The sequence below is a fragment of the Ochotona princeps genome, chromosome 13, assembly GCF_030435755.1.
Source record: "Ochotona princeps isolate mOchPri1 chromosome 13, mOchPri1.hap1, whole genome shotgun sequence".
Classification (NCBI taxonomy): domain Eukaryota; kingdom Metazoa; phylum Chordata; class Mammalia; order Lagomorpha; family Ochotonidae; genus Ochotona; species Ochotona princeps.
In genome coordinates, this window is record NC_080844.1 from 62,386,662 (window position 1) to 62,413,875 (window position 27,214).

Below are 27,214 nucleotides of genomic sequence, written 5' to 3' on the forward strand. Positions count from 1 at the left end.
AGCCCAGGCAGCCTGTGTGCGGGACCCCGAGCCCAGGCAGCCTGTGTGCGGGACCCCGAGCCCAGGCAGCCTGTGTGCCGGACCCCGAGCCCAGGCAGCCTGTGTGCCGGACCCCGAGCCCAGGCAGCCCAGGCAGCCTGTGTGCGGGACCCCAAGCCCAGGCAGCCCAGGCAGCCTGTGTGTGGGACCCCAAGCCCAGGCAGCCTGTGTGCAGGACCCCGAGCCCAGGCAGCCCAGGCTGCAGCCTGTGTGTATGACCCCCAAGCCCAGGCAGCCTGTGTGCGGGACCCCGAGCCCAGGCAGCCGCTGCAGCCTGTGTGCGGGACCCCGAGCCCAGGCAGCCTGTGTGGGACCCCGAGCCCAGGCAGCCCAGGCTGCAGCCTGTGTGTGTGACCCCAAGCCCAGGCAGCCCAGGCAGCCTGTGTGCGGGACCCTGAGCCCAGGCAGCCCAGGCCCAGGCAGCCTGTGTGCGGGACCCTGAGCCCAGGCAGCCCAGGCAGCCCAGGCCCAGGCAGCCTGTGTGCGGGACCCCAAGCCCAGGCAGCCCAGGCAGCCTGTGTGCGGGACCCCGAGCCCAGGCAGCCCAGGCAGCCTGTGTGTGTGACCCTGAGCCCAGGCAGTCGCTGCAGCCTGTGTGCGGGACCCCAAGCCCAGGCGGCTGCTGATCTATTTTCTCACACAGAACACGGACTCTCCTGTATCTGGCTTAGTTCACCAGTATAATGCCTAAGCTTCATTTGTCTGCAACAAGTGTTGGCAGTTTAGTCCTTTTTATTTCGGAGTAGTATCCCATTGCATAGACAATGTTTTTTGTTCAACCATTTACCACCTGAGGGCAATATAAGTTCGTACCAGCTTTTGACCATTTTAATTAATGCTGCTATGACATTCATGCAGAAACCTGTGTTTCAGTGTCAATGTTCATTTCACATGTAGTACTACACTCCTAGTAGTACAAATGTCCGGATCAAATAGCAAGTTTATATTTAATATTTTTTGGAAGCTGTCAGACTGCAGCTATCTGCTTTGCCACCATCAAGGCAGGAGGCTAACCCGCTTTGCCGCGTTGCCAGCACGTGTGTACTGGCTCCATCCTGCCCCTTCAGTGGCTTCACGGTTGGACTCCAATTTGCACTGTCCTGATGGATACCAAGCATTTTCATGCGCTCATGTGTCACATGTATGTCCTCTTTGGATAAATGCATAATCAAGTCTTCTGACTACTTATTTTTTCATTCACTAGATATGCCAAGAAACAGAGTTCTTCCATTGGCTTACTCCCCAGAGGACTGCAACACCCACACCTGGGTCAAGCCAAAGCCAGAAGCTTGGTGGCGTCCCGTGTCCCAGCTCTCAGCGCGGGAGCCACACGGGCCGCCTCCTGGGGCTTCCCGAGGAAGCTGGAAGAGGCAGGACAGGCCGCAGACTCACCCGACCCACTGCCAGGGGCTACCGCTGGGGCCCGCAGCAAACGCCCGCCGCTCCACCCGCTGTGACGAGTGCTCTCAGCGAGATTGTGGTGTTATTACTGAGTCACAAAGTTACTTCCAACACTGCGTGGGAGAGTTAAAGAAGGTGGTGCAAAACCTTTTAAGTCCACGCACTTTTTCCTTCCCAACATGCACTCCATGAGCTCTTTTCAAGACCCCCTTCGGAAGAGCTTGGTTTGTTGCTGCTGCTAAATCTCATTTTGAAGAGAGATGGCTTCCATCCCTTGCAAAGGGCTGAGATCTGTTGACAGTCCAGAATAATCTGTCCTGGTAAACATTCTCTGTTACAGCATTTCCCAGACGTCAAGTGGTGGTCAAATACTCTAATGACATTACTCCTACTGGTCTCGATGTTCTAAAAGTTACTAAGTAAGTGATCTTACAGGCTTAACCTCAACTGTAACTTTGAGTATTCTCCCTTCAGTTGTATCAATTTTATCTCATGCATTTTAAAGGGCTGTTACTCGGCGGGTCACATTTCACATGGTGTGTTGTTTAGAGGATTGTAAGTCTCCGTACTGACATCTATCCTGGTGTGAAAATTATCTGAATTCAACTAAAATTTTAAAAGTTTAATTTGAAACTTTAAGTTCAGGTCCTAGACAGCTCTCCATAGCCAAGTATGAGCACCGGCTATTGTTCTGAATAACAAAACACAGAATGGCTCCACACAGCAGAGCTTCTGTTCCTACCACGGCCCTGAAGTCTCCTTGGACTCCCACGTGGGTGCAGGGGTCCAAGAACTGGAGCCACTCTCCTCTGTGTTTCCAGGCAGTAAGCAGGGAGATGGATCAAAAGTGGAGCAACCGGCACTTGAAGCAGTACCCCCCTTATGCCAGCACCGCAGGTTGAAGCTTAGCCTACTGCACATAGCACTGGGCCCATCTACCATTAACGTAAAAATCTAAATGGTTTAAGTTATGGTTTTATATTTATTCTACCTGGATTTTACCCACTTTTCCTTTTTTGGTATGCCTCTTATCGGACTTAAAACATTTTACTGTTGCATTTGATCTTCACTAGTGGCCCCTAACCTGTACTTGTCATTTTTATCAACAAAGGCTGCTCTAGGGTAGCCTGTGGTTTTCTACTGGGAGTCATTTAGCCAATTGTAGACGCCTGGCAAAGATCGGGCACACTCTGTGCCAACTTGTGGGGCACGGGGGTGAGGGCAGAGACCAGAGATGCTACCCAGCAGCCTACAACGTCCAGGACACCTCCTCCCAACAGCCAGGCTGGGCTCTCTGCTCTGGAGCTCGCCGTGTGGGTCTGTGACTTACTCCAACATCAATATGATTACATCACACAAGATAAGCATTGTAGTAGCGCTCCCTTGCCTCCTCCCCAGCTTCTTCAGTGCTGGGAGGCTAAGTCTGCAGCAACCTAACCAAGATTAATGTAAGAGATACCAAGCTCAGAACCTGAACAGTACAGGCGCTAACTTCTCAATAGGTCACTACCCTAATGATGAATACCAAAGATTTCAACTCAAAGAAGCGGAAGGAGGGACCTGAAGAGGACACCAGAGCCCACGCTTGGTTCAACTCTGCTCCAGCTCTCCTCCCCCAGGAGGGAGGCTGAGACTGCCCCCTGCTGGACTGGCTGGCAAAACAGGACTCTGCAGAGAATTTCAAGAATCCTGTGGCCTCGGATATATAATCCCTCTTATTTACCTCCACTTAATTGAAGACATCTGTAAGTGGTGCCACACAGAATGTAATTCAGACTTGGAAATGTCAATAAAAACGTCTTTAAGGCAGAGGTCCGATGTAAACCTAGCAGGGGAGGGCACAGCAGCAGCTAGAGCCCAGGACACGAGGAGTAGAATGGAACAGCGTGGCCCAGCTTGACGAGGTGATAAAAGCTCTTTTCCCATAAAGCTTAATGAGCTCTATTAGTCTTCAGCTTACAGGAATGTAAAAGGGTCAGCCCCACAGAGGGGAGCCACGATTCCCCACACATGGTCCATTCAAATGCAACGTATCAAATTACTGATGTAATTACTATAACCTGACAATTTCATTAGATTCATGTGGCAGTTAACTGTTCAGGACTTACAACAAAGGAACATGATTCATTCATAGTAGTTTAATTTCAACTGCAAGTCTCATGTATTTTACTGTCTCCACCAGAATTACTTTTCTTTTATTCAAATTAGAAAAGGTGTTGGCTACTGACCCTATTTGTAATTTTCCTTCTCCCACCAAGCCATAAGCTTCCTGTGGAAATGAAACACTGAGAGTTGGGGAACCCTCTGCCTGCTCTACATTTGGCTCTCGGGTGGTCGGGACACAGCCCGGAGCCTCCGGAGAGGCGCGGTCCGCCAGGCAGCGGGCCCCAAGACACTCCCAGCAAGAAAGACAGCAACCGAAAAGCATCAAGGAAAATGGCAACATTCACCTTCGATTTCAATGCACCTTCCTCCCCCTGTGTCTATTAGAATAGCAAAGAGCATCAACTTAGCCAAGGTAATTACTTAACTCCAAATTATTAAGTGATATTAAGTTAGACAAAAAGTAACAGAAATTATCACTTAACTTTGATCACCACACTTACTCTACAACTTTTTACCAAAGACAAAGCTTTTACACTATATTCTCAGTGTAATACACTATACAAACCAGAATGGTGAAAGGTATTTAAAATCAATATATTTGGTTCAAAGTGGGTGGAGTTGGGACAGGCCCCAAGCCTCAGTCCCACCAACTTGCTCATTAACTTCTTCATTCATTCATTAAACAAATCTTTGCTATGTCACAGTATCCACTACCGGCGACCTGTCTACACCCAGAATGGAAAGTCAACCAAGAGCCCCACAGCGAGGTTCGGCGGCACTCAGTGCCATTCGCCAGCACCCCGGGAGACAGCAGGTGCGGCAGGCTACGCTGCTGCTGAGCCTGACTGCAGTTAAACCCATTCCTCATTTCTGATGTTTCAATCAGACTGCATCAGGACACAGCTCCCCTCAGAAGTCAAACAGCACCAGGATGTTTTAATTATAAAAGACCATTTTATTAAATATAATAATCTTTTTGTCACACTTTTCCCAAATTATATTTTCTGGCTCAGCAGTAAGAAAAGGTCAAATGATCATGACAAACCTGGCAGGCCTGGCCTGCAGCCATGAACTTGGAGCTCATGAGTGTATGCTATATCACAACATAAAAGGACGCCAACTTCAGTTCAAAGCGTGCTTACATACACAGAACTTTACTCTGTGATATTTCCCAGTACTGCTGTGGACAGAACACACTTCCTTAACCAAAGAGCAAGTTACAGAGACTGGCACCGTGGCACAGCACATTTAACTGTTGTGCAGGGCCAACATCCCATGCAGGCACTGGTTCAAGTCCCAGCTGCTTCACTTCTCATCCAGCTTCTTGCTAATGTGTCTGGAAAACCAGCACAAGATGGCCCAAGCCCCTGAGCCCTGGAAGCCCTGGAGCAGACCCGAAGCCCCTCCCTGCAGGCCGATCCGAACCCAGCCTGAGGCAGCCAACGCGGACACTGGGAAACGAACCGCTGGACAGAAATCAATCAATCTCTCTCTTTCGGAATGTCCACCTGCCTTTCGAATAAATAAATAAATAAATAAATCTTGGGGGAAAGCAAAAGATTCTTAGACTCATATCATCTGCAAGTTTCTTATAGTTTAGTTTTTCCCTTATAACTAACTCTTCTTCAAAATTCTATGTGTCAGGCATTGAGATTCATGTCTGCCACAAATCATTCCACCTCAATAGTCGTTAGGTATCATTATCTCCATTTTTAGATTAGAAACCAGCAGCACAGAAGGATGAGATGACACGTGCATGACCAGTACTTCTGCAGCAGTGGCTCCCATGACGGACTGGGTCAGGCTGGCACCAGGCGCTCTGGTCTGGGCAGCTTCACCTACAGTGTGCAATGTGCCAGGCCAGGCCACGCCACATAACAAGCGGTGTGGGAGACGCAGGACAGGGACTGGCAGTGTTCTGGAGAGATCAAAGACCGTCTCACAGAGGGTGCAGCAACCGAGGCTGACCCAGAGCAGGACACGGCCAGCACGGACATGGAGAGATGGACACCAGACACAGAGGGAAAGACAGGCGAGACGCAAGGAGCAAGTCTAGACGTGCAGCCCAAGCCAGCAGATGGAAGGTCTCTCTCTCTTTCTCTCCACAAATCTGCCTTTCCAGTAAAAATAAATCTTAAAAAAAAAAAGTGCAACCCAAAAGAAGAATACCCAGGACCACCAGCATTAAACATCACAGCTTCTAACTATTCCCATTCACGCTTGCCCCATCCGTAAAGTAAAAAGGATTACTGCACAACAACAGTGACTTGGCCAGCGTCCTAGGCAGGGGGTGGTGGCTCAGGGACGATGGATGCCAGCATCCAGGCTCATTCCGAACACAGCCTCTGCCTTCACACACACCTCCTCCGCCTTCACACACGTCTCCTCCACCTTCACACACGCAGCCTCCACCTTCACACACAGCCTCCGCCTTCACACACGCAGCCTCCACCTTCACACACTGCCTCCGCCTTCACACACGCAGCCTCCACCTTCACACACACCTCCTCCACCTTCACACACGCAGCCTCCACCTTCACACACACCTCCTCCTCCGCCTTCACACACGCCTCCTCCACCTTCACACACACATGCAGCCTCCGCCTTCACACACGCAGCCTCCGCCTTCACACACATGCAGCCTCCGCCTTCACACACGCCTCCTCCACCTTCACACACGCAGCCTCCGCCTTCACACACGCAGCCTCTGCCTTCACACACGCAGCCTCCGCCTTCACACACATGCAGCCTCCACTTTCACACACACCGCTTCCGCCTTCTCGCCAAGTAATCCTGGGTGTTTCTGCTACACCTTACACCGATACGTGATTCTCCAAAGTCTTGCAGTTCTTATTTTTCTCACAACTTTATCACTAGATTTCGACTTGCACAGTCAGCAAATGCAGCACCTAAAACACAAGCTCAACCAGAGCCACACTCATGGCTCTGCTCTGCGTAGTCCACAGTCTCTCTCTGGAATTAACAGAAGTTTCCTCGATGACTACCCTTGCCTATAATCTCTCCAGTTCCCCTTTAATTGTGGACAATTGACAGGGGGATCTCAAATGAACAGCTGAGGGAGTAACAGAGATGTGACAAGATTGACTTTACTTAGTGGCGAAAAAGGGGGGACAACATCAGGCACGTGTGTTTATACCCTTACCTTGTAGGAAAGCGTCCCCCCCAAGATGTATTCATCCACTAGTTATTAAAGAAGATTGTTAAGCCAAACTGACCACCACTAAGTTAGCAAATAAACATTGAAAGAAAGACACCAACAGTGAAGTTCAGTTAGTAAAATTCCAGGGTCAAGTTCAATGAACAAACTCTTACCTCCAATGGCGAACTGCAAAGGAACCTTGTGAACTGCGAGTCAAATGGGAAGACAGTCAAAGTCATCCAACAAACGGGCAGCAAAAGAGAAAACATAGAAAAAGAATAATTATTACATAATTTTCCAATAAGAACATCTAAAACAAATTCAAAGATCTATCCAAAATTAAGGATTTCACACACTATAAAATTTATCCAGACTACAGAAAGGTTCAAGTTAACCCAAAGTAGATACTGTATTTCAATTTGTTTAAATAAACATTCTTTCACACTCTTTCCTAAAAACAAAGAACAGCTCATCTAGATTTCAGTATTATTTCATAACTCCTAAATAATAAAAATACCATCTAAGGAAGGAATGTTCAGCCTTCTTGACCCCATGTGCCAGGGACACAGTTTACCAAATGTTGAAAGACAACAGCACAAAACAAGGGAGAACCAAGGACAGCAGTCACAGAGGGGAAGGGAGGGGGTGGGGAGAGTGAGAAGGGACCAACAGCCCCCACGCCCACCCCCCAAGCTCCCAGCAGTCACAGAGGGGAAGGGAGGGGGGTGGGGAGAGCGAGAAGGGACCAACAGCCCCCACGCCCACCCCCCAAGCTCCCAGCAGTCACAGAGGGGAAGGGAGGGGGTGGGGAGAGCGAGAAGGGACCAACAGCCCCCACGCCCGCCCCCCAAGCTCCCAGCAGTCACAGTGGGGAAGGGAGGGGGTGGAGAGAGCGAGAAGGGACCAACAGCCCCCATGCCCGCCCTCACCCCCCAGCAGTGGTAGCCTGGTGTGCTCACTCTCTCCCCTCCCTCTGGCCCTCCTCCCTTCTCCTTAACTGCCCTGGGTTTTCTGACACAGAGGTTTCACATGACCACCTGAAGTTAACGGTGACAAGCCTGCCTTCCAGCAGCTACCCAGCGAAGCCACCAGAAAGAGGGGCATAAGTAAATGACACGCAGGTTGTGGGTGAGCTCTGCAACGAGCAATCAGACATTTCATTCTCACACACGAAGATGACAGCTCAGAACTGTTTCACAGATGGTATTTACAGGAGCAACTTTCTACATCCTTTGAGATGAAAATCTAATAATTAAATATCCAAGAATATAAATGCTTGATCTTTGTTAACGCAAACTGTTTACAATGAAATGCAAACATCCCTACCTCCAAGCACTAACCTGCTCTCTACAAAGCTTGCCAGAAGGACACAAATAATCTATATTCTCGTTTCCAGACATACACTTATATAAATGAAATTGTGGTATCTGAAATTTCCTTCCAGTTTAACACAGTGGTGGGGCGAGGGGACTGTGAGAGGAGTGTCTAGATACAAAATTTAGTCATGATATTCGATGAGAACACAAATAAATAAACACAAGAATTCACAACACGACTGCTCTGTACAGTTTTTAAAAACTCTTCACATTCACAAATTTGAGAGGAATCTAAGTTTTCTAAAAAAAAAAAAAAGAGTTAAAGACACAAAGTGAACCAAAGTGAGCCATGCACACCAGTGCAGGCAGCAGCTCTGCCCCAGACAGGACACACTACAACACAGACTACACAGACTGCTCAATTCAAATATCAATATGAAATTTAATTATATTCATTGTTAACAGAACTTTCTGAAAGTGCAAGATATGATAAAATATTTTCATGATGTTGACATGAACCAAACAAGTTTATTGAAACTGCTATTCGAGTTCCGGGTCTCCGACTTCGCGTGCAGCGGCATCCAGCCCCTGGAGTCGGGACGAGCCGCTGGCAGACCGGCTGAGTCCAGAGCACGAAAACCAGGCGCTATGTCAGAATCTGACCTTCTGCTGCAGCTTTCTGCAATTTCACCACAAGTGCATGTCAACTATTATACAAATCTGTAAACGGCTCAGAATCTGTAGTAACAAACACATTACTTAGGATATAGGATACTGTAAATAAATAAAAAATGGCAGGACTTCAAGAAAACTCAAGAAAAAAACTATTAAAATAAAAGCTTATTTTGGAAAAAAAAACATCTTGAATAACCATGTGATTAATCACTCACTGGTCAGAAGACTACCCTTGTCCCACTGCCATGCTTCACACCTTAGTGTGAGTGTGTAGCACACCTGTGCACTCCTTGGTGAGTGTGTGACACACCCCTGCGCTCCTTGGTGTGTTGGTGTGTAACATGCCTGTGTGCTCCTTGGTGTGTGGGTGTGTAACACGTCTGTACTCCTTGGTGTGAGTGTGTAGCACACCTGTGCACTCCTTGGTGAGTGTGTGACACACCCCTGCGCTCCCTGGTGTGTTGGTGTGTAACACCCCTACGCTCCTTGGTGTGTGTGTGTGGGGGGGTGTGTAACATGCCTGTGCGCTCCTTGGTATGTGGGTGTGTAACACGCCTGTGTGCTCCTTGGTGAGTGCGTAACATGATGTACACCCTTGGTGTGTTGGTGTGTAACACGCCTGTGCGCTCCTTGGTGTGTGGGTGTGTAACATGCCTGTGCGCTCCTTGGTATGTGGGTGTGTAACACACCTGTGTGCACTCCTTGGTAACACACCTGTGAGCTCCTTGGTGTGTAACACGCCTGTGTGTTTCCTTGATGTGTAGGTGTGTAACACCAGTGTGCTCCTTGGTGTGTGGGTGGGTGTGTAACACGCCCCTGTGCTCCTTGGTGTGTGGGTGTGTAACACGCCTGTGCAACCCTTGGTGTGTTGGTGTGTAACACGCCTGTGTGAACCTTGGTTGGTGTGTAACATGCGTGTGTGCTCCCTGGTGTGTGTGTTGTCCCTGTGTGCTCCTTGGTGTGTGGGTGTGTGACACGCCTGTGCGCTCCTTGGTGTGTGGGTGTGTAACACACCTGTGCGCTCCTTGGTGTGTTGGTGTGTAACATGTCTGTGCGCCCCTTGGTGTGTAACACGCCTATGAGTGCCTTGGTGTGTTGGTGTAACACGCCTGTGCACTCCTTGGTGTGTGGGTGTGTAACACTCACACACACTCCCTGGTGTGCGGGTGTGGACGTGTAACATGTCACAGCATTTCAAAACACACCTAAAACACTGCCGTCCCCTTTGCCAACCCGAGAAAGTTTTTTTTGTTTGTTTTCCAAAGCAATAAAATAATAAAGTTATAAGACACAATCACATTGCTATCACAACCAAAACTATTCATGTTCCACTTCACTAATCACTTAATAAATCCTCCTTAGTGAGATTAACAAATGCCATCATGGTATCTGAGTAGTGTAAGGAAAACTTATGGTTCAGTTAGGATGTGACTCACAATACTACTAAAATAAAGTCTTTTTTTTTTAAAGAAACACTACAGTAACAGCCAGAAACCACTATTAATCTCATTTTTCCAATCACACTATGGAATAAATGTGTGGGTGGGGCATTTGTGCTGGTGGTTTGAACGCCATATCTCCTGGCCGGGGGACTGGGGTCAGTGTGCACCTCTGGGTCCAGAAGGCAGTTCCCTACAAATGCAGATGGCAGCAAGCAGGAGTGATGACTCAGCAAGCACAGGGGAGGCCTGGGGCAAGATCCCGGATGGCCTCACTGTGACCTCACTGTGACATCACTACTGACCTGTGATCTCACTGTCAGCGTCACTGCAAACCACTGCTGACCTCACTGTGACCTCACAGCTGACCTCAACGAGGGGTCACAGGGGCATCTGGGGAGTGATCCAGCCGATGGGAGCTCACTCAGTCTCTCAAACAAATTTAAAGAAATAATAACCACAGTTAATGATTAAGATTCTAGTCTAGATATCCAGACAAAATATTGAGAAAACAGACTAATACTGCACCAAAAACCTTACAACTTAACAGACAAGAAAATGATGCATAATTTCAACTGCAAACAAACAGTCCCTTTGTCTTTCAATCCACCCATTTAAAAGGTTAATTTTAGGAAGTTTTTGATTCACAATCATTAAAAACAGGAGTAACCTGCCTGGCATTTTCCAGAACTTAATATTGTTACTAACACGGAACTTACATCTTTAACATTATCAATTTGATACTCTTGATAAAATAGTCATAAAAATTGTCAACTATTATTTTGTAATACTTTTAGGTTTTGTAATACTTTTTAGGTTTATGTATTTATCTGAAAAGGAGAGAGTAAAAAAGAAAGAGCCTGAGTGAGCTTCAAGTAGCCGGCTAACTGCCCATAGCACCTGGGGGCGGGCCAGCCTCGGGCAGGTGTCAGGAACTCCAGCCTTTCATTGGGGTGCCAAGGACCCCTGTGCTTAGGCCATCACCCCTACCTGCCCAGGATGAGAAGTCACAGGAAACCAACCGGAATCACAGGCAGGACCACTTAGTCCTGTGGACTTCAATACAAGATGGTGGTGTCCCAAGTCTTGAAGTTGTTTTTTGTTTGTTTTTTCTGAGCACGAGAAGTCTGCTCCATATTTAGAACCAAGGCATAAAAGGCATCGGGGTCTCTTGTTAATATCCTGAGTCTCACGTGGGTGTGTGCTTGTGCTCCACACCTCCCGACTGGCCCTGCTTCTTCCACTTTTTCCCCCATTCAAAATTATCTTAGCGAACTACACTCCGAATGGAGTCAGGAGCGGCGCTGTAGCACAGCAAGTCAGGCCATGACCTGTGCACCAGCATCTCTTCTGCGTGTCAGTTCAACCCCAGCCACTCCACATCCAGTTCAGCTCCCGGCTACGAGCCTGGGAAAGCAGTTCACCCAGATCCGTGGGCCACTGCACCCCCGTGGGAGTCCCAGAAGAAGCTGCTCCTCCTGGCTTCGATCTGGCCCAGCCCTGACTACTGCAGCCATTTGGGAAGGAAACTACTGCACAGAAGTGCTCTCTCTTCTCTCTTTCTCTAACTTTGCCTTTGAAAGAAAAAAAGAAAACATGGAAAGAAAAAAAGAGAAAAGGACTAGGAGAATTGCTGGGGCAGCACATGGCTCAACTGGTTAATCTCCAACCTACAAGTGCCAACATCCCACATCAGCACTGGCTTATGTCCTGGCTGCCCCACTTCCCACCCAGCTCCCTGCTTGTGGCCTGGGAGCAGATGCAGCATGGGCCAAAGCCTTGGGACCCTGGATCCTCACGGCAGACCCCAAAGAGTTTCCTGGTCCCTGGCTTCAGATCAGCTCAGCTCTAGACATTGCGACCATTTGGGGAGTGAACCAGCAGATGCAAGACCTCTCTCTCACACTCTCTCTAAATCTGTCTTTGAAATAAAAATTAACAAATTTTTTAAAACTGATTTTCACCATGACCAACAGCAACCATAAACAGAGTGCACACCAAAATTCAAAGAATAGGAGGTCAGTTACAAGGACATCAGAGGACCGGCCTCTCACAGCAGCGCTGCAGACTACCCCAGGCAGAGATGCTTCCTGCCACAGGCCCGACCACCTCAAGATGTGTTAACATCAGTAAGTACTACCACTAAGGCCCAAGGACACCTGAGAGGTGTGGAAATCATTTTAGGAGTGTTTAAGAGGAAAAAACCCTGAACTCGTGAGTCAACACTGGCACCAAAATTTCTTTTGAAAAAAAAAAAAGTGTTAAAATCACTCACTGCCTGTCTTAAACTGCAATTTGAGAGTTCAAAAATGCCTGAGAGTTGAAAGTTTTTCAAAATAACATTCTTTCCCAGGTTGTGTTTTTCTCGCTATGGAGGAGAGTTACTTCCAGATCAAGGCTACACATATACCACAGACAACAGGACTCACACCCTGAGCCCACGGAGAACTCTCAGTAACAACCCTAAGGACGCCAGTTTTTAAAGGCAAGGGACAAAACCCAAAAATGTACTTAACAACAGGAAGGCTATTCCATTGGTCAATTATTTCTTTATTGTATTATTTAGTTAGCAACAAATAGCAAATCAAAATTCCAATGCAATATTGCTACATACATAGCAAAGGTCTAAAACTAAAGTTTCAACAATACCAACTACTGGTGAGCAACTGGGACACTAAGCCTATATGTTCATGCAGTAGAAGCACTAAGGCAAACCGGCCCTATTTATAAAACATACATTTACTCCATGATGGAACAATTTAGCTCCTAGGCAAATACACAAGGGAAGAAAGTGGTATGTCCATCAAAAGAGATATGCAAGAATATTCACAGGAGCTTGATTCCTAACAGGACAAAACCAGAACTAGCTACACGTCCCCCACTACAGGATGGGCACATCACCCTCTACCCATGCTGAAAAAAAACCCACCAGCTGTGCAGGCACTGTGGATGAATCTCATGGTTATGGCGCTGCACAGCGGGGTGAGCCCTAGGACACGGAGGTCAGCAGCACCCCTTCCGGTTCAGCGCTGCCCACTGCCCACAGCCAGCGGCCTCGCCAGCACACACCTCTCCCACGCTATGCTGCAAACAACCTCTTCTTCACCTGGTCACTGCACCCATGTGGACAGTGAACCAGCAGACAGAAGATTCTCGAATTCTGCCTTTCAAAAATTAACTAGTCAAAGTGTAAGACTATGCCTTAGGTTCATCCCTCTATCATATCCTGACTGTGACATGCCAGGAATTAAATGCTTCATTGATTAAATTAAAGCCACAATCCTTCACAGCCAGAAGAAATATAACATTCATCCAAAGCACAAATATAAAATCACAGTTTCAAGAATGACTCTTCCATAAGAATCAACAAATATTTAATCAATATTTACAAATCTACATCAATATACTTCCTATTTTTACGCAAGTTAAGAGAATCATGCACTGGATAAATAATCATAATTTCCATTTTTTACACTTTAACTGAGAAGAAAATATTGACTGCTTTTTGCCCATGCAGTTATCTAAAATTGTTTGGTGATTAAAATGAATTACCACAGCAAAACCACAAACTTCTAGTCCTCAATAGGTAGTACCGCTCACTTGTCAAATGTTACCAGAAGGTCATAAAACTTGACGCCACTGAGACTTAATGGAAAAAACAGACCTAACATACAAATGCTAAAGCCAAACGGGACAGCAGCACCGCTCCTATCACACGAGCTCCGCACTCCCTCCAACGTGCTCAGCTTGGTGCAGGCACACAGGAAATTAAAAGCAGCTTCCACTTGCTGTTAGGCAAATTGTCAGGAGCTTTTGACAACACTTAAACCGCCCTTTTTGCTCCGAGTCTCCACGTGCTTTTCACGTGGCCACCCTGCATTCTCCTAGGCACTTCCTTCTGGATGCTCCACCAACACTCCCCCATGCTCCCAGCGGGCACGGAGTTCTGACCCCATTCCCAGCTCTCTCTGTGGGGCAGTGGGCATGGCTCCAGATCCTGGCATAGCATTTACATAAATTTGTGTAACAAGTACAAAATATGCTATCCATTACAGTACCTCAAACAGCTAATTTATCGAAAGAAGAAACACACTCCAAGTACAAGCAAGAAGTTGCACTACCACAGTCAGAAAGCAAACTCCCCGCTCTGCACTTCTAAACACAGCAACGCACACCCATCAACCCTCACCAAGTAACGCCCTGTGTATGTTTCATGTGGTGCAGCAAGATGAACCAAGGCCTACTCAAAATTCTTCCTTTGAAGACTAAAATCATATGTTGATGAGTCAAACTGAGTGGTTCTGAATATTACTTTTATCCCTCTGAAAGACTGATTCTAATTTAATATTGAGATTTAAAACATATGCAGCCTTTTGATTCCAATGAATATGTGAATTAAAATGGCAAAACAAGAAGTACCCTTGCACGTGCAGATGCTGCCTGCGTGTACCAAAGCACGCGGCCTCAGTGCTTCTGCCGATACCCAACAGCGCATCACCGTCCACTCTCCAGAACCTGTCTGTCCAAGCACGGTCACAACTATGACCTTAACAATCTTACTTAATCCTCACAAGAGACCCTTCCATAGTATCTTCCTCCCATATTAACAAATAAGAAACCAAGAGTCCGACGTGATGGCAAAATGCTTCCTCTTGCAGGTACCAGCATCCCAAACAGGCACCGATAACATCTATTTCCCGTCCAGCTCCCTGCTTATGGCCTGGGAAAGCAGTGAAAGTTGGCCCTAATCCTTGGGACCTGCACCCACATGGGATCCCAGAAGCTCCTGGCTCCTGGCTTCAGATCAGCTCCACTCCAGCCACTGCAGCCACGTGGGGAGCCAACCAACAGATGGAAGATCTTTCTCTCTATATCTACTCTTTCTGTCTGCCTTTCCAAATTTAAAATAGAAAAAAAGAAAGAAAAGAACCTTTTTCATTCATACAAATAATTGCTTAAGTTCTCTACTTTGTTCCAGTAAATTAGCTCAGGCCCTAAAAATATTTTTAAAGACTTCAAAATGCCCAGATCTTGCCTTCTTTCAAATTCTGTTAATTATATGCCAGGGTTAAATATTTATAAAATAGTACATGCCTCTGGTCTCTGCATAATTAAGGGAGGGTGTCAATTCTCTGATACACTGAGTAATTATTCCAACATAAAGCTTTGCTATTTTCATATACAGAGTACTAAGAGGAGAAAAAATGAAGCCAAAAGCCTCTGAAGTTAAGACTAGGAAGTATTTAAATCCTTTAACCAACAAAGAATCACTTGTAATTATCACTTCAATGCCTCATTGCAATTACTTCTCAGGCCTGGCAGAAGGGAAGCAAGCATTCATTCCTGTGCCCCTGCTGCCTACAGCTGCCCACAGCTGCCCACTACTGCCCACAGGGCCCACACAGCTACTGGACCAGGTCCAAAGGCACAGGCGCCCTCTAGTGGGAGCACCGAGATGGCAGGTGTGGACTCCATGCCTTCAAGGTCTCCGTGAGGTCACTGTGTACCAACTATCAGGACTTTGTCCCCTTGGCTCTCCTACACTGTCAAATCACAGATGCCCAAATAGGTCAGCTTTCCCAAAACAAGTACCTGCAGAAGTGGATGTCTCCTAACATTTCAGTCTCTCAGAAGTTCTCCAAACTAAGCTGAAGTGTTTCCTAGAAAAGCACAGTAAAAAGCCTGAAATAACCTCATCGTTAACAAGGATGGAGCCCACAGCAAGGAGGTGGTGACAGCGAGGATGCCACGGACTCCAACAAGGAGACACGAGTGAGGCTGGCACTCCACCTGGCCGAGAGTGGCCGCTCTGGAAGCCCGACCACGGCCAAGGAGGGCTTCGCCACTCCGTGACCTCCACCCAGGAGACCCGACAGCCTGACCTGAAAGCTCTTGTGTAGGTTAAACTATGTAATCCAGATTTACTTACTAACCCCAGGGACATAACTTTAAAAGAACAGAAACAAAAAAGCACCTTTTAAACATCTAACTGCTCTGACACAGTTCATCAGTCTTTTCTTTAAAAGATTCCTTAAAACACACACAGAGAGGGTCACTGCCACCGCCAGGACCTTCCTTCAATGAACACTCACTCCACAAGCGTCCACGTGGGGAACCGCGTGGCCACCAGCTGTACTTCCAATGGAGCCAAGAACTCTCTCTCTCTCTCCTCTTTGTAAATCTGATCTGCTTTTCCAATAAACAAATCTTAAAAAAAAAAAAAAAAAAAAAAAAAAAAAAAAAAAAAAACACCCAAAGGCCCAGCAGCAGCAGCTCCATGGAGCCCCTGCTGGACATCAGGTCCTGGGGCGACTGGCAGGCTGGGGCTGGGCTGTGCTGGGGCAGGGCTGTGCTGGGGCAGGGCTGTGCTGGGGCAGGGCTGTGCTGGGGCAGGGCTGGGCTGGGGAAGGGCTGTGCTGGGGCAGGGCTGGGCTGTGCTGGGGCAGGGCTGTGCTGGGGCAGGGCTGTGCTGGGCTGGGGCAGGGGTGGGCTGGGGCAGGGCTGTGCTGGGGCAGGGCTGGGCTGGGCTGGGCTGGGCTGTGCTGGGGCAGGGCTGTGCTGGGGCAGGGCTGTGCTGTGCTGGGGCAGGGCTGGGCCGTGCTGGGGCAGGGCTGTGCTGTGCTGGGGCAAGGCTGGGCTGTGCTGGAGCAGGGCTGGGCTGAGCTGGAGCAGGGCTGGGCTGAGCTGGGGCAGGGCTGGGGCAGGGCTGGGCTGGGCTGAGCTGGGGCAGGGCTGTGCTGGAGCAGGGCTGTGCTGGGGCAGGGCTAGGCTATGCTGGGGCAGGGCTGGGCTGGGCTGGGGCAGGGCTGTGCTGGGGCAGGGCTGTGCTGTGCTGGGGCAGGGCTGGGCCGTGCTGGGGCAGGGCTGTGCTGTGCTGGGGCAAGGCTGGGCTGTGCTGGAGCAGGGCTGGGCTGAGCTGGGGCAGGGCTGGGGCAGGGCTGTGCTGGGGCTGGCCTGTCACGTCTCAGGAGAGCTGGTGAGCGAGCGATTCAGTTCTCAGAATTTTGTTACAACTCAGATGTTATACAGAGCCATTTTAATTAATGCAGATTTTTATAATTACATCACAAGGATAATCATGAAACAGAAGGGGAAGGCGGGCACTTAGGGACAGAAGATGAGCTCCATGTTGTGAAACTTCTGGAAAAGAAACCAAAGAGGCCTGGCTCGCTTCAGGAGGTCAAGGCCCGGAGTGTGTTCTCTAAGAAGTCACGCAGACTGCCTCCTGCGGCCAGTGCTGAGCCGTGCCTTTCTCCACACAAGGGTCATTGAGGTACAATAATCACACGGCATATAATTAAGTGGACACTGAGTTCAAACCTTCAAAGTGTACGGTTCAAGAGCTTTGTAGTCACAGAGTTATGCAACCAACATCACCAGTTAACTTCAGAATGTTTCCATCAGCCGGAGAGCTGCCTCTGGAGCTGCCTGCTGTGGACATTCCAGGAGAATGGAATCAGGCAGTACTGTGGCCTTCTGTGCTGGGTACTCACTTGAGTACGTTCTCTTGCTTCTAAAGATCAATTTTTATTGCAAAGGCAGAATTATGCAGTGAAGGGCAGACAGAAGGATCTCTATCCGCTGGTTCACTCCCCAAATGGCTATAAAGCGAAGAGCTGAGGTGATCCAAAGCTAGGAACCAGGAGCTTCAACTGGGTCTTGCAGTCTCAAGGCTTTGGGCTGTCATCTTCTGCTTTCCCAGGCAGGGAGCCGGATGCGAAGTGGGGCAGCCAGGACACAAACTGGTGCCCACATGGGATGCTGGCACTTGCAGGTGGAAGATCAACCAGCTGAGCCCCTGAGCATGTTGTTCCCAAGTCACACATGTTGTAGCATGTATTACTAATGTTGTAGCATGTATCACTAATGCTGTAGCAGTATCACTACCTCATTTCTTTCTACACCTGAGCAGGAACTCACTGCATCACAGATCTTACCGTACTGACTCATGCACTGGGCGCCATTTGGCATTTCACCTTTTAACATTCAGCTTTGAACACTCGCGAACAAATCTGTAGGTGGCTTTCTGTCTTCTCTCTCTTGAATATGTTTTCCTACGTGTGGAATTGCTGTGGTGTACGGTAAAGCTGTTTTTCCTTCTGAGGAACTGCCAGACTGTTCTCAAAGCACTGCACCGTTTAGAATGGTCGGAGCACATGAGGGGCCTACGTTCCTGTAGTCTCGCCAACATTTGCTTGCTTTGCGTTGTAAATTAGAGTGCACACACACACGCTGGTCCTGGTGGGCATGGGTGATCTCTCAGCGTGCTTTGGTTAACAGCTCCCTGCAGCATCGCTGCTTACGCTTTTGCTTCCAGTTTTGTATTTTTCTTTTTTTTTTTTTTACAAAGATTTCTAAACTTGTGTGCTCATTTTTGTTTGACTTGTAGAGGTCATCTGTTTTACATACAAGCCTCATCACATAAATGATTATATTTTGCCCCATTCGTCATCTCCAATAATTGAATTATTTTAAAATGTTTTGTCTCCAGCATTTGGTTCACTTTCGCATGATAATTTTTATCTTTTTGCCTTCAGCCTGCTTCTGTGAATCTGAAATGGGTTTCATTTAGACCCTATATATACAGTTCTGTTTTTGAAATTTGGAGATAGAACAATTTCCCCTAATTTAGGCATGTAATCCTTTCACTTTTTATATTTTATTTTTTATTTATCTGCAAGAGTGCATTCCCCTCTTTCGTCCACTCCCAAACGCCTCCCAATGGCCAGGAGGGACAGTGCAGGCCAGGTGTCCCTTGTAGGTGGCAGGAAGTTCTGGGGTGGCATTGCTGGCTCCCGGGGTCTGCACAGTCAGTGAGCACGAGGCTGGAACTGCTCCGGGCACTCCATGTGGACAGCGGGCAGCTCAGCCGCTTGGCGAAACCCGTGTTTCCAATGCATTCACACTGAATGAAGACCCGAGGGCAGAACTCTCAACTGGGCTCTGGGTGACGTAGAAAGGTGCGGTTGCAAGGCCATGGAGAACATTCCTTAGGGCAGGGAGGGACTGCTGCCCTGGACAGGCCCCTGGGCCCAGGAAAGGACAGGAGGGACCGCTGCCCCGGACAGGCCCCTGGGCCCAGGAAAGGACAGGAGGGACCGCTGCCCTGCACAGGCCCCTGGGCCCCAGGCCCCTGGGCCCGGGAAAGGACAGGAGGGACCGCTGCCCTGCACAGGCCCCTGGGCCCGGGAAAGGACAGGAGGGACCGCTGCCCTGGACAGGCCCCTGGGCTCGGGAAAGGACAGGAGGGACCGCTGCCCTGGACAGGTCCCTGGGCCCGGGAAAGGACAGGAGGGACTGCTGCTCTGGACAGGCCCCTGGGCTCAGGAAAGGACAGGAGGGACCGCTGCCCCAGACAGGCCCCTGGGCTCGGGAAAGGACAGGAGGGACCGCTGCCCTGCACAGGCCCCTGGGCCCCAGGCAGGACCGGGACAGGACAGGAGGGACCACTGCTCTTAAAGGCTTGTCCCATGCCACTCAAGCCACCGGCACCCCAGATGCCCTCAGATGCCTACAGGCTCCGCTCCAGGCAGGGTTATTTTTCTGTTCTTTGTCTTTAATTTTCCCTTCTGCTAGTTTCTGTTTCTCTAACAGCCAAGTACAAATCACCTTCTTGGGCTGAAGACTACACATCTCTCCTCCACCTTTATGCCCACTCATCTCATCTACCACAGTTGTGACTTCTGTATCCATCAAGCCACGTGCACTCTGCCTTCTGCTGAGGGGTTCCATCTGCAGGTCTGGGAGCTCTAGCTGCTAAGTGGCAGCGCCTGGCCTGAGTTCTGGGGGACCGCCATCTCAATGCCCACAGTTCTGCTTACCTTGGATAACGTCACCACGGCACACTCACTCAGGCAAGCCAGAAACTGGGTTTGGTGTGGGGGAGGTAGGTGCTGGAGGCCAATCCGGACTCTGCTCTTGGCCACTCCCAACTCCACATTCTTCAAGTCCACTGCCAAAGCCACAGCAATCCCACCGCCTGGTTTCCCCAACAGCCTCTTCCTACCACTGCTCACTTCAAGTCCAGTCACGCCCGACCAGGAGTCAGCCTCGAGGCCTCTCCCTGACCTGGGCTATCCAACCTTACCATGGGACCCGCCCCAACAGCCTCTTTACAGTAAGTGGTTCCTCCACCCCGTCAGACACAACCACAGCGACAGTCCCAGCGACAAGGCCACATCTCAGAGCTGGAACAAGCAGAACCTTCCTCAGGACTGCTGCTGACGTCACCAGGCAGGAAGCCAGTGGTGCTTGGTGCTGACGTCACTGCTGGAGGATGAGGTACACTGCCCTGATAGCACCCATCTCTACACCACAGGCCTGAGGTCAGACGGCCACCGGGAAACAGGGAGAGGCACACCTAAGGATGCTTCCAGGAGGTCAGGAAGCCAGCAGTTCCTGCCTCAGACATAAAAACAACGCTGCCGAGTCAAAACACAATCAACAAAATAAAAAGACAAATCAAACCAGAAAATGATTACAGTGTTCATCAGAGCCGACACACATGCGTGCTAAGAGTTTCTAAGAAATGAAACAAAAAAAAGAACATCCTTTCAAAAACAATAGCTAAGATAAAATGGCTTGCAGAAGAAAAAAACGCAAACAGCCTTTAAACCTTAATACGCTCAAACTCACTTATAAAAGGAATGAAAATTAAAACCACAGAAAACATATTCCTATTCACACACAACAAAACCCTAAATTCTTATAAAACACTCTGATTGTGGCCAGAGAATTACAGACATCCTCAAAATTGTTGGCTATAAGGAACGTGGTACAAGCCTTATGGAGAGTAATTTACTTTTAACTCAGCACTCTGCCAACTTGCAACAAAACACACTGACCAAAATCAAACCTGCAACATGTAAGCATACTCACTGAATGTAACCGCGAAGACTAGACTGCCCAGTGTCCGCCTGTACAGATCTGAGAGCTGTAAGATGGAATGCTGAACCCCTCTCCAAACGCTGCTAAGGAGTAGCCTCCAGCTTATAAACAGTAAACACAGAAAACTACGGCAGGTCCCCTACGTTGCTGTTAGAAAGCAAGCGGGCACACGTGTACTGCCACTTGTGGTGTCAACACACGTTTCTGGAAATGCATACACACATCCCCTAACAGTTCACACACAGGCACATCCACAAACAAAACACACAGCATATCCATTTACACTTTCAAAAAGAATCAACAATGAAGAGAAGTAATTTTCTGGAAACAAGAGACAGAAAGCCAGGGGCAAGGGACGGTTCTTCTATCTGCTGGTTCATTTCCCAAATGCTTGCAACAGATGGCTGGGAGTGGGCAGGGGGCCAAGCCAGGACTTGGAATGCAATTCAGGTCTCACACATAAGTGGCCCAACCACTTGATCACCACTTACCCAGGTTTCCTGCAGCAGGCAAGTGCAATGAGGAACCACAACTAGAATCCAAACACTCCGATGTAGGATGTAGGTACTTTAACCAGGGCATGACTGGAAGACCAAAACTCACCCCAGGAAGCAAAACACAAATGACCTAGCTTCTTAAACAAAATCTCAGAGGCCAGATATTTGTCACAAATTAAGGTGCTTGAAAGAATGTAGTAAAAAGTGAAGGTAGTACACCCTTTATGGATTTTAGTTCAAACATATCAAAGATTAAAAAAAAGATGTTTTTGACACAACCAGATAAAATCATACATATACAGGGTATTAGATGACATAATTATTGTGCATTTTGATGGGTATGATAGTGAGGTTATATAATTTATTTACTTATTTTTAGATTTATTTGAAAGGCAGAATTACACAGAGAGGGAGAGAGACAAATCTCCCATCCACTGGTTCACTCCCTAAATGGACAAAATGGTCAGGTGTGGTCCAGGGTGAAGCCGGTAGCCAGGACTCCCTCCAAGTCTCCCATGTTGGGGACCAGGGACACAAGCGCTCAAGCCATCTTTCCATGCTCTACCAGGTACATGAGCTGACAGCTGGATCAAAAGTGCAGCATCGGGCCTGGCGCGGTGGCCTAGCAGCTAAAGTCCTTGCCGTGCGCACACCGGGACCCCGTATGGGGGCCAGTTCTGCTTGTGGCCTGGGAAAGCAGTCGAGGATGGCCGAAGCCTTGGAACCCTGTGCCCACATGGGAGACCCAGAAGAACGTCCTGGCTTTAGATTGGCTCAGCTCCGGCTGTTGCGGCCACTTGGGGAGTGAATCATCGGATGCAAGATCTTCCTCTCTGTCTGCAGTCTTGGGGACAGCATGATGGATCAATTGGCTAATTCTCCACCTATAGGTACCAGCGTCTCTGCTGCCGCCAGTTCAGGTCCCTGCTGCTCTAGTTCCCAGTCAGCTGTCTGCTTATGACCTGGGAAAGAAATAGCAGATGGGCAGAAGCCACAGGATTCCATACCCACGTGGAAGACATGGAAGAGGTTCCTGGCTCTGGCTCAGCTCTGGCTGCTGCTGGCTGCTGCTGCCTGCTGGGAAGTTAACCAGCGGAGGATCCTGCCCTTCTCCTTGTCCATTCTCTGTGAATCTGCCCCTCAAATAAAACAGTTTTTGGGTGCAAAAATTTTTGGAACCCATGCAATTTCTTCACTGTATTCATTTTCCATGACCTTTCTGAAGGCCCAGAGTACCAGCTGGCTAGAAGTTTCCTCAAGTCACAGGCTCCACTTGCTCGGCAGGCTGAGCTCAGTGATGGACTAGCGGAGGTCTGGTGCAGGAACTGGCTCCATCCAGGTTCCTGAGCAGCTCACACGAAGCCTGCACCCACAACCCTGTCCCTGGCAGGCTTATTAACATGCCGGCCCTGGCCGGTCAGACTCATTTTCACAGTTGAGTAACCCACTCTGCAATGATCAGTGCTTCCACTTCTGGAACAGCAAAGGGAGGTGACATACCTACCATGCTCCTTCAGACAGCCCCATCAACACAGGAGAAAGAGTTAACCAACAGTACCTCTGTCTTCCCACACTCCTCGGGCGGATCCTGGTGTATGCTCATTTGATACTTGGCATATAAAGAAAAGGACTGGCTGAAGGACGACTTGAATTCTGGGTCCTCAAAGGAGACAGGTACTAACCTCACCTTCAGAGCAAGGAAACAGAAGCAGACGCTGTTGAAAGATCTCCACCAACGGCGTGCTTCTGAAGGTGAGGCTAGAGCAGAACCTCCGCAAATCCGAAGCTCAGCAGCGGAATCCGTCACTAACGTGGGCTGGCACATCACACGGACGCTCACCGACAGCCAAGGCCATCTGGGTTAGCCACCAACTGTGGCTGTGTGCACTCCCTAGAGTCAACATCTCTGCTGGGACCACAGCCACTGCTTGTCACCTCTGTACTGGGTGTTGGAACTCTTCCCTTTTGGATTTTCTCTGGGTCATCTGATTTACAAAATTACCAGCATACAAGGAGGACTTGCGTTGAAGCATTCTGCCATCTAGCTTTCCTGTCCCCCTCAGCTGTGCCCAAACTGGGGAGTTTAGCTCTCACAACCTTCTTCAACACGTGACTCTCATACACCAGTAAAGCACGCTAACCGTGTGGACAAAGACGGCACAGCCTGAGGCTCTTTTTACTATCTTCAGATAAACGCACGTCAACAGTTACTCTAAATAAAGGCAATTTCACGTGACACTTTGTCCACACTGGAATGATGTATGACTACTCAAATTGGCACTTTCAGAAAGCTCGTATATTCAGCCCTATCTTTTCACAGATACGCCTCAAACTGAACATAAGTAATATGTATCACAAGGAAACCAAGATTTCATACAAAGAAACCAAATGGAGGGAAGGCTTTGTTTACCCAGAAAAATTACACTTGGCGTGCTGACCTGGCTCACAGTTGGTTTGTCAGGTGGGTCCTTGTGCACAACCATCTGGTAACGTTTATAGAGTTGGTAAGACTCCTGAAATGTGGCTTTGAACTGAGAACTTGGGGGAGATGATCTCACCACCCTCACCTTCAGAAGGAGTTAAAAAACAACGTTTGTTAAGTTACTCGTTCATTCATTCCAACGGCAACTCCCACCATCAAAGTAAGTTTCAATACAAAATTAGACACAAAGTTTTAACCTTTAAAAAAAATCAACAATAAGCAGAAAAGATACACTGCAACCCTGAGACTCACTGGAACCTCTGACTGGATTGTGGCAGCTGCCATGACTGCAGGCTGGCAGGTGCAACAACCCTGGCACTCACACACAAACCTACCTCTAAGCTTTCATTACAGGAAATCCACTCTCAGAAACTGAAAACTGAACATTGTCTGGAATTCTTTCATTCCCCGCACCAGCATGGTAAAGGAAGGTTGGGAAGTCAAATTTCCTTACAATGTCATCCTACTGACCACGCCCATTAATTCTCTATGAATTACTTTTCTTGCATGTAAAATGAAGACAAATTAAAACCAGTAATTATATGTTGCAATGGCTAGAATTTACTTTGGCATTAGCTGCTAACCAGCTGACGAGCTAGCAAAACAGAAGAGTGGGACAAAAAAATCTAATGCAACGGCACAGAAACCTAACTGGAAATTTTGTGTGCCGTAACACTCTCTTCCATGGAGGAAGAGTGACACCCAGTGGACAGGAAGTCTCTACACATCCTTCCTGAGTGTCACCACATTGAAAAAAAGGGTGGTGTGTTATGCTGTGCTATGTGTCATGTAAGACTGATTTATGGGCTCGGCAGCGTGGCCTAGTGGCTAAGGTCCTCACCTTGATCCCATATGGCCGCTGGTTCTAGTCCCGGCAGCTCCACTTCCTCTCTGTCTCTCCTCCTCTCAGTATATCTGACTTTGTAATAAAAATAAAATAAATCTTTAAAAAAAAAAAAAGACTGATTTATTTCTGATAGTCACAGGAAGAGCTCTTCCATCCACTGGTTCACTCTCCAGCCTGGCCCAACTACAGGAACTGGAGCTTCACTCAGGTCTCCCACGCAGGCAGGACAGGAAGTGGAACAGCCAGGATTCAGACCAACGCCCATATGGAAGGCCAGCGTGAGAGGCGGCTTAACCACGTCAAGCTCAGCCCCAGCTGGCTTCTGGAGAGTTCTTACGTGCACCGGGTTCCAGGACAGAGTACCATCCAGGATAAAAACATGAGCCTTCATGAAATATTCTAATTCAAAATATTTTAAGCAGTATGTTCATCTCTCTTTACAAGTGTGGCAGGAGGAAACTCAGTAATACAATCCGAGCAGCCAACACTGGTAAAGCGGAGCTGAGGTCCAAGGGCGGCTTTCGGCTGAGCAGCCAGGACGCCGCGTTCCCCAGGGGGGCACCTGGCCTTGACTCAGCAGTCGTGGGAGCCGAAACGGGGTTCAGGATCCTCGAAGGGCCACCCTGATGGAGCTCTTGGCTCGGCCCGGCCCAATGCTGACCACTGCAGGCATGTGGCAAGTGAACCAGCACAGATTCTCAGCCTCTAGTTAAAAAACTAGGTCTAACAAACTGTGCATATTGTCCTAACATTGAGGACACATTCAAGTTCATTTTTATTATCAGCTCTTTAGTTATAAGTGTTTTAGACGACATTAAATTATAAAATCAAGTGCTGACCAATTGCCAATCAGGTATAAGAATCTGATAAAATCATACAGCTAATGTTTTAGGCTGGAAGTCTGTATTTTACACAACCTAATACTGAAAATCTGAATTTGATCCAGGAATATAAATCAAGGTGAGTGGAGTTTAGTTCCAAAACATCCACGGTGCCTGGACGGTTTGGGGCCACTCCTGAGAGAGGACTGCAGGAGTATAATTTAACACTGTGCACTTCCGAACTCCTGGCTTCCCTGTGTGACGTGCCTGTCCCTGGATGACTGGATAAACATCTGCCAAATGGGTCTGTTGAAATTATCTTTTTACTATCCAAATTTCAAAAATAAAATTTTAAGCAGTATTTTTCATTTCAAGCGTTAAAGATTAACCAAGGGACACAAAAAGCCAGAGCATCCAGTAAAGCAACAAGTCAAGCTGCCACTGTTCTCACAACTTCAGCAGCCAACTATTCAGTAGCCTATATAGTCTTAAAAATTTTCTAAATAAAAAATGATTTCTTCAAAATAGCAGTGGGTTTGGGAAATACAAATCCTTCTCCAACTCAGATCTCTCGGTTTCTTATTATTCAGATAAGGAATCATAAACATTACTGTAACTTCAACTGAAACCATATAACAACAACAACAAAAAGAAAACAAACAGTAACAAACAAAAAGCAAAGTACCTCTAACTTGTGTGATGCATTCTCCGGCAAAGATTCAAAGATCAGTTCTTCAAGGGACTTGGGCTGGTTGGACTTGGCCTTGGGCGGCTGACCTTGGGCCTGGAAGCCCTCTGCACACGAGCCTCTCTGCAGCAGTTTTAACCTTTTCCTTTCTTTCCGGATTTCCTTTGCTTTTCGACATGGAGGCTTACTCAAATCAGCCCCTCTGCCTGGAAAGGATTTTACCACGTTAATCCAACCACATTTCATTTTAGACTTATTTTCTCAAAAGCCCCGAGCTTCTATACAATGAATGCAGAGTCCCAACAGTGCACCTAGCTGGGGGTATGGGGGCTGTTTCAGCACAAAAAAGGATTAGAATTTCACCATCAGAGATGGGCCTGGCACAGTGGCGCAGCACACTAATTCTTCACCTGTGAGCCTCAGCAGCCCATTCGGTTCGTATCCCGGCTGCTCCACTTTCCATCCAGCTCCCTACTTGTGGCCTGAGAAAGCAGTAAAGGATGGTCCAAAGCCTCAGGACTGGAAGAGGCTCCTGGTTTCAGATTGGCTCAGCTCCGGCCACCATGGCCACTTGGTGAGTGAACCAGCAGATGGAAGATCTTTCTGTCTCGCCTTCTCTCTGTAAAAATCTGTCCAATAAAAATAAATAATCTTAAAAAAAATTATTACAAAAAAATCTGAATTCCAAGCATAGTTTCCTTACAATAGGCACTGTCCACTTACAATAGGCACTATGATATTTTATGAGACCCCCTTATATGCACAGATTTCAAAATTTTCCACATAAAAAAATCTCTTAATTCCACTCTTCTCCAAACTTTGTGAAGTACTTTGCAAACAGCAAGCTATGCAGCAC

At 48.1% G+C, this 27,214-nt stretch overlaps 1 protein-coding gene across 6 annotated transcripts in view; it reads right to left on the minus strand.

Annotated features, from left to right (window-relative positions):
- Positions 1 to 27,214, minus strand: part of ATE1 (arginyltransferase 1) — a 115,415-nt gene that overhangs the window by 74,372 nt on the left and 13,829 nt on the right. For 2 of the 6 annotated variants that reach the window (XM_058671161.1, XM_058671160.1), the window contains exons 6-9: positions 26,356 to 26,564; positions 23,959 to 24,087; positions 23,079 to 23,207; positions 6,880 to 6,912 (exon numbers count right to left, since the gene is read on the minus strand). In XM_058671161.1, the coding sequence (XP_058527144.1) occupies positions 6,880 to 6,912; positions 23,079 to 23,207; positions 23,959 to 24,087; positions 26,356 to 26,564 (500 nt within the window). The remainder of the gene's footprint in view (positions 1 to 6,879; positions 6,913 to 23,078; positions 23,208 to 23,958; positions 24,088 to 26,355; positions 26,565 to 27,214) is intronic. The other 4 variants (XM_004579764.4, XM_004579763.4, XM_004579765.4 and 1 more) reach the window with 2 other exon arrangements.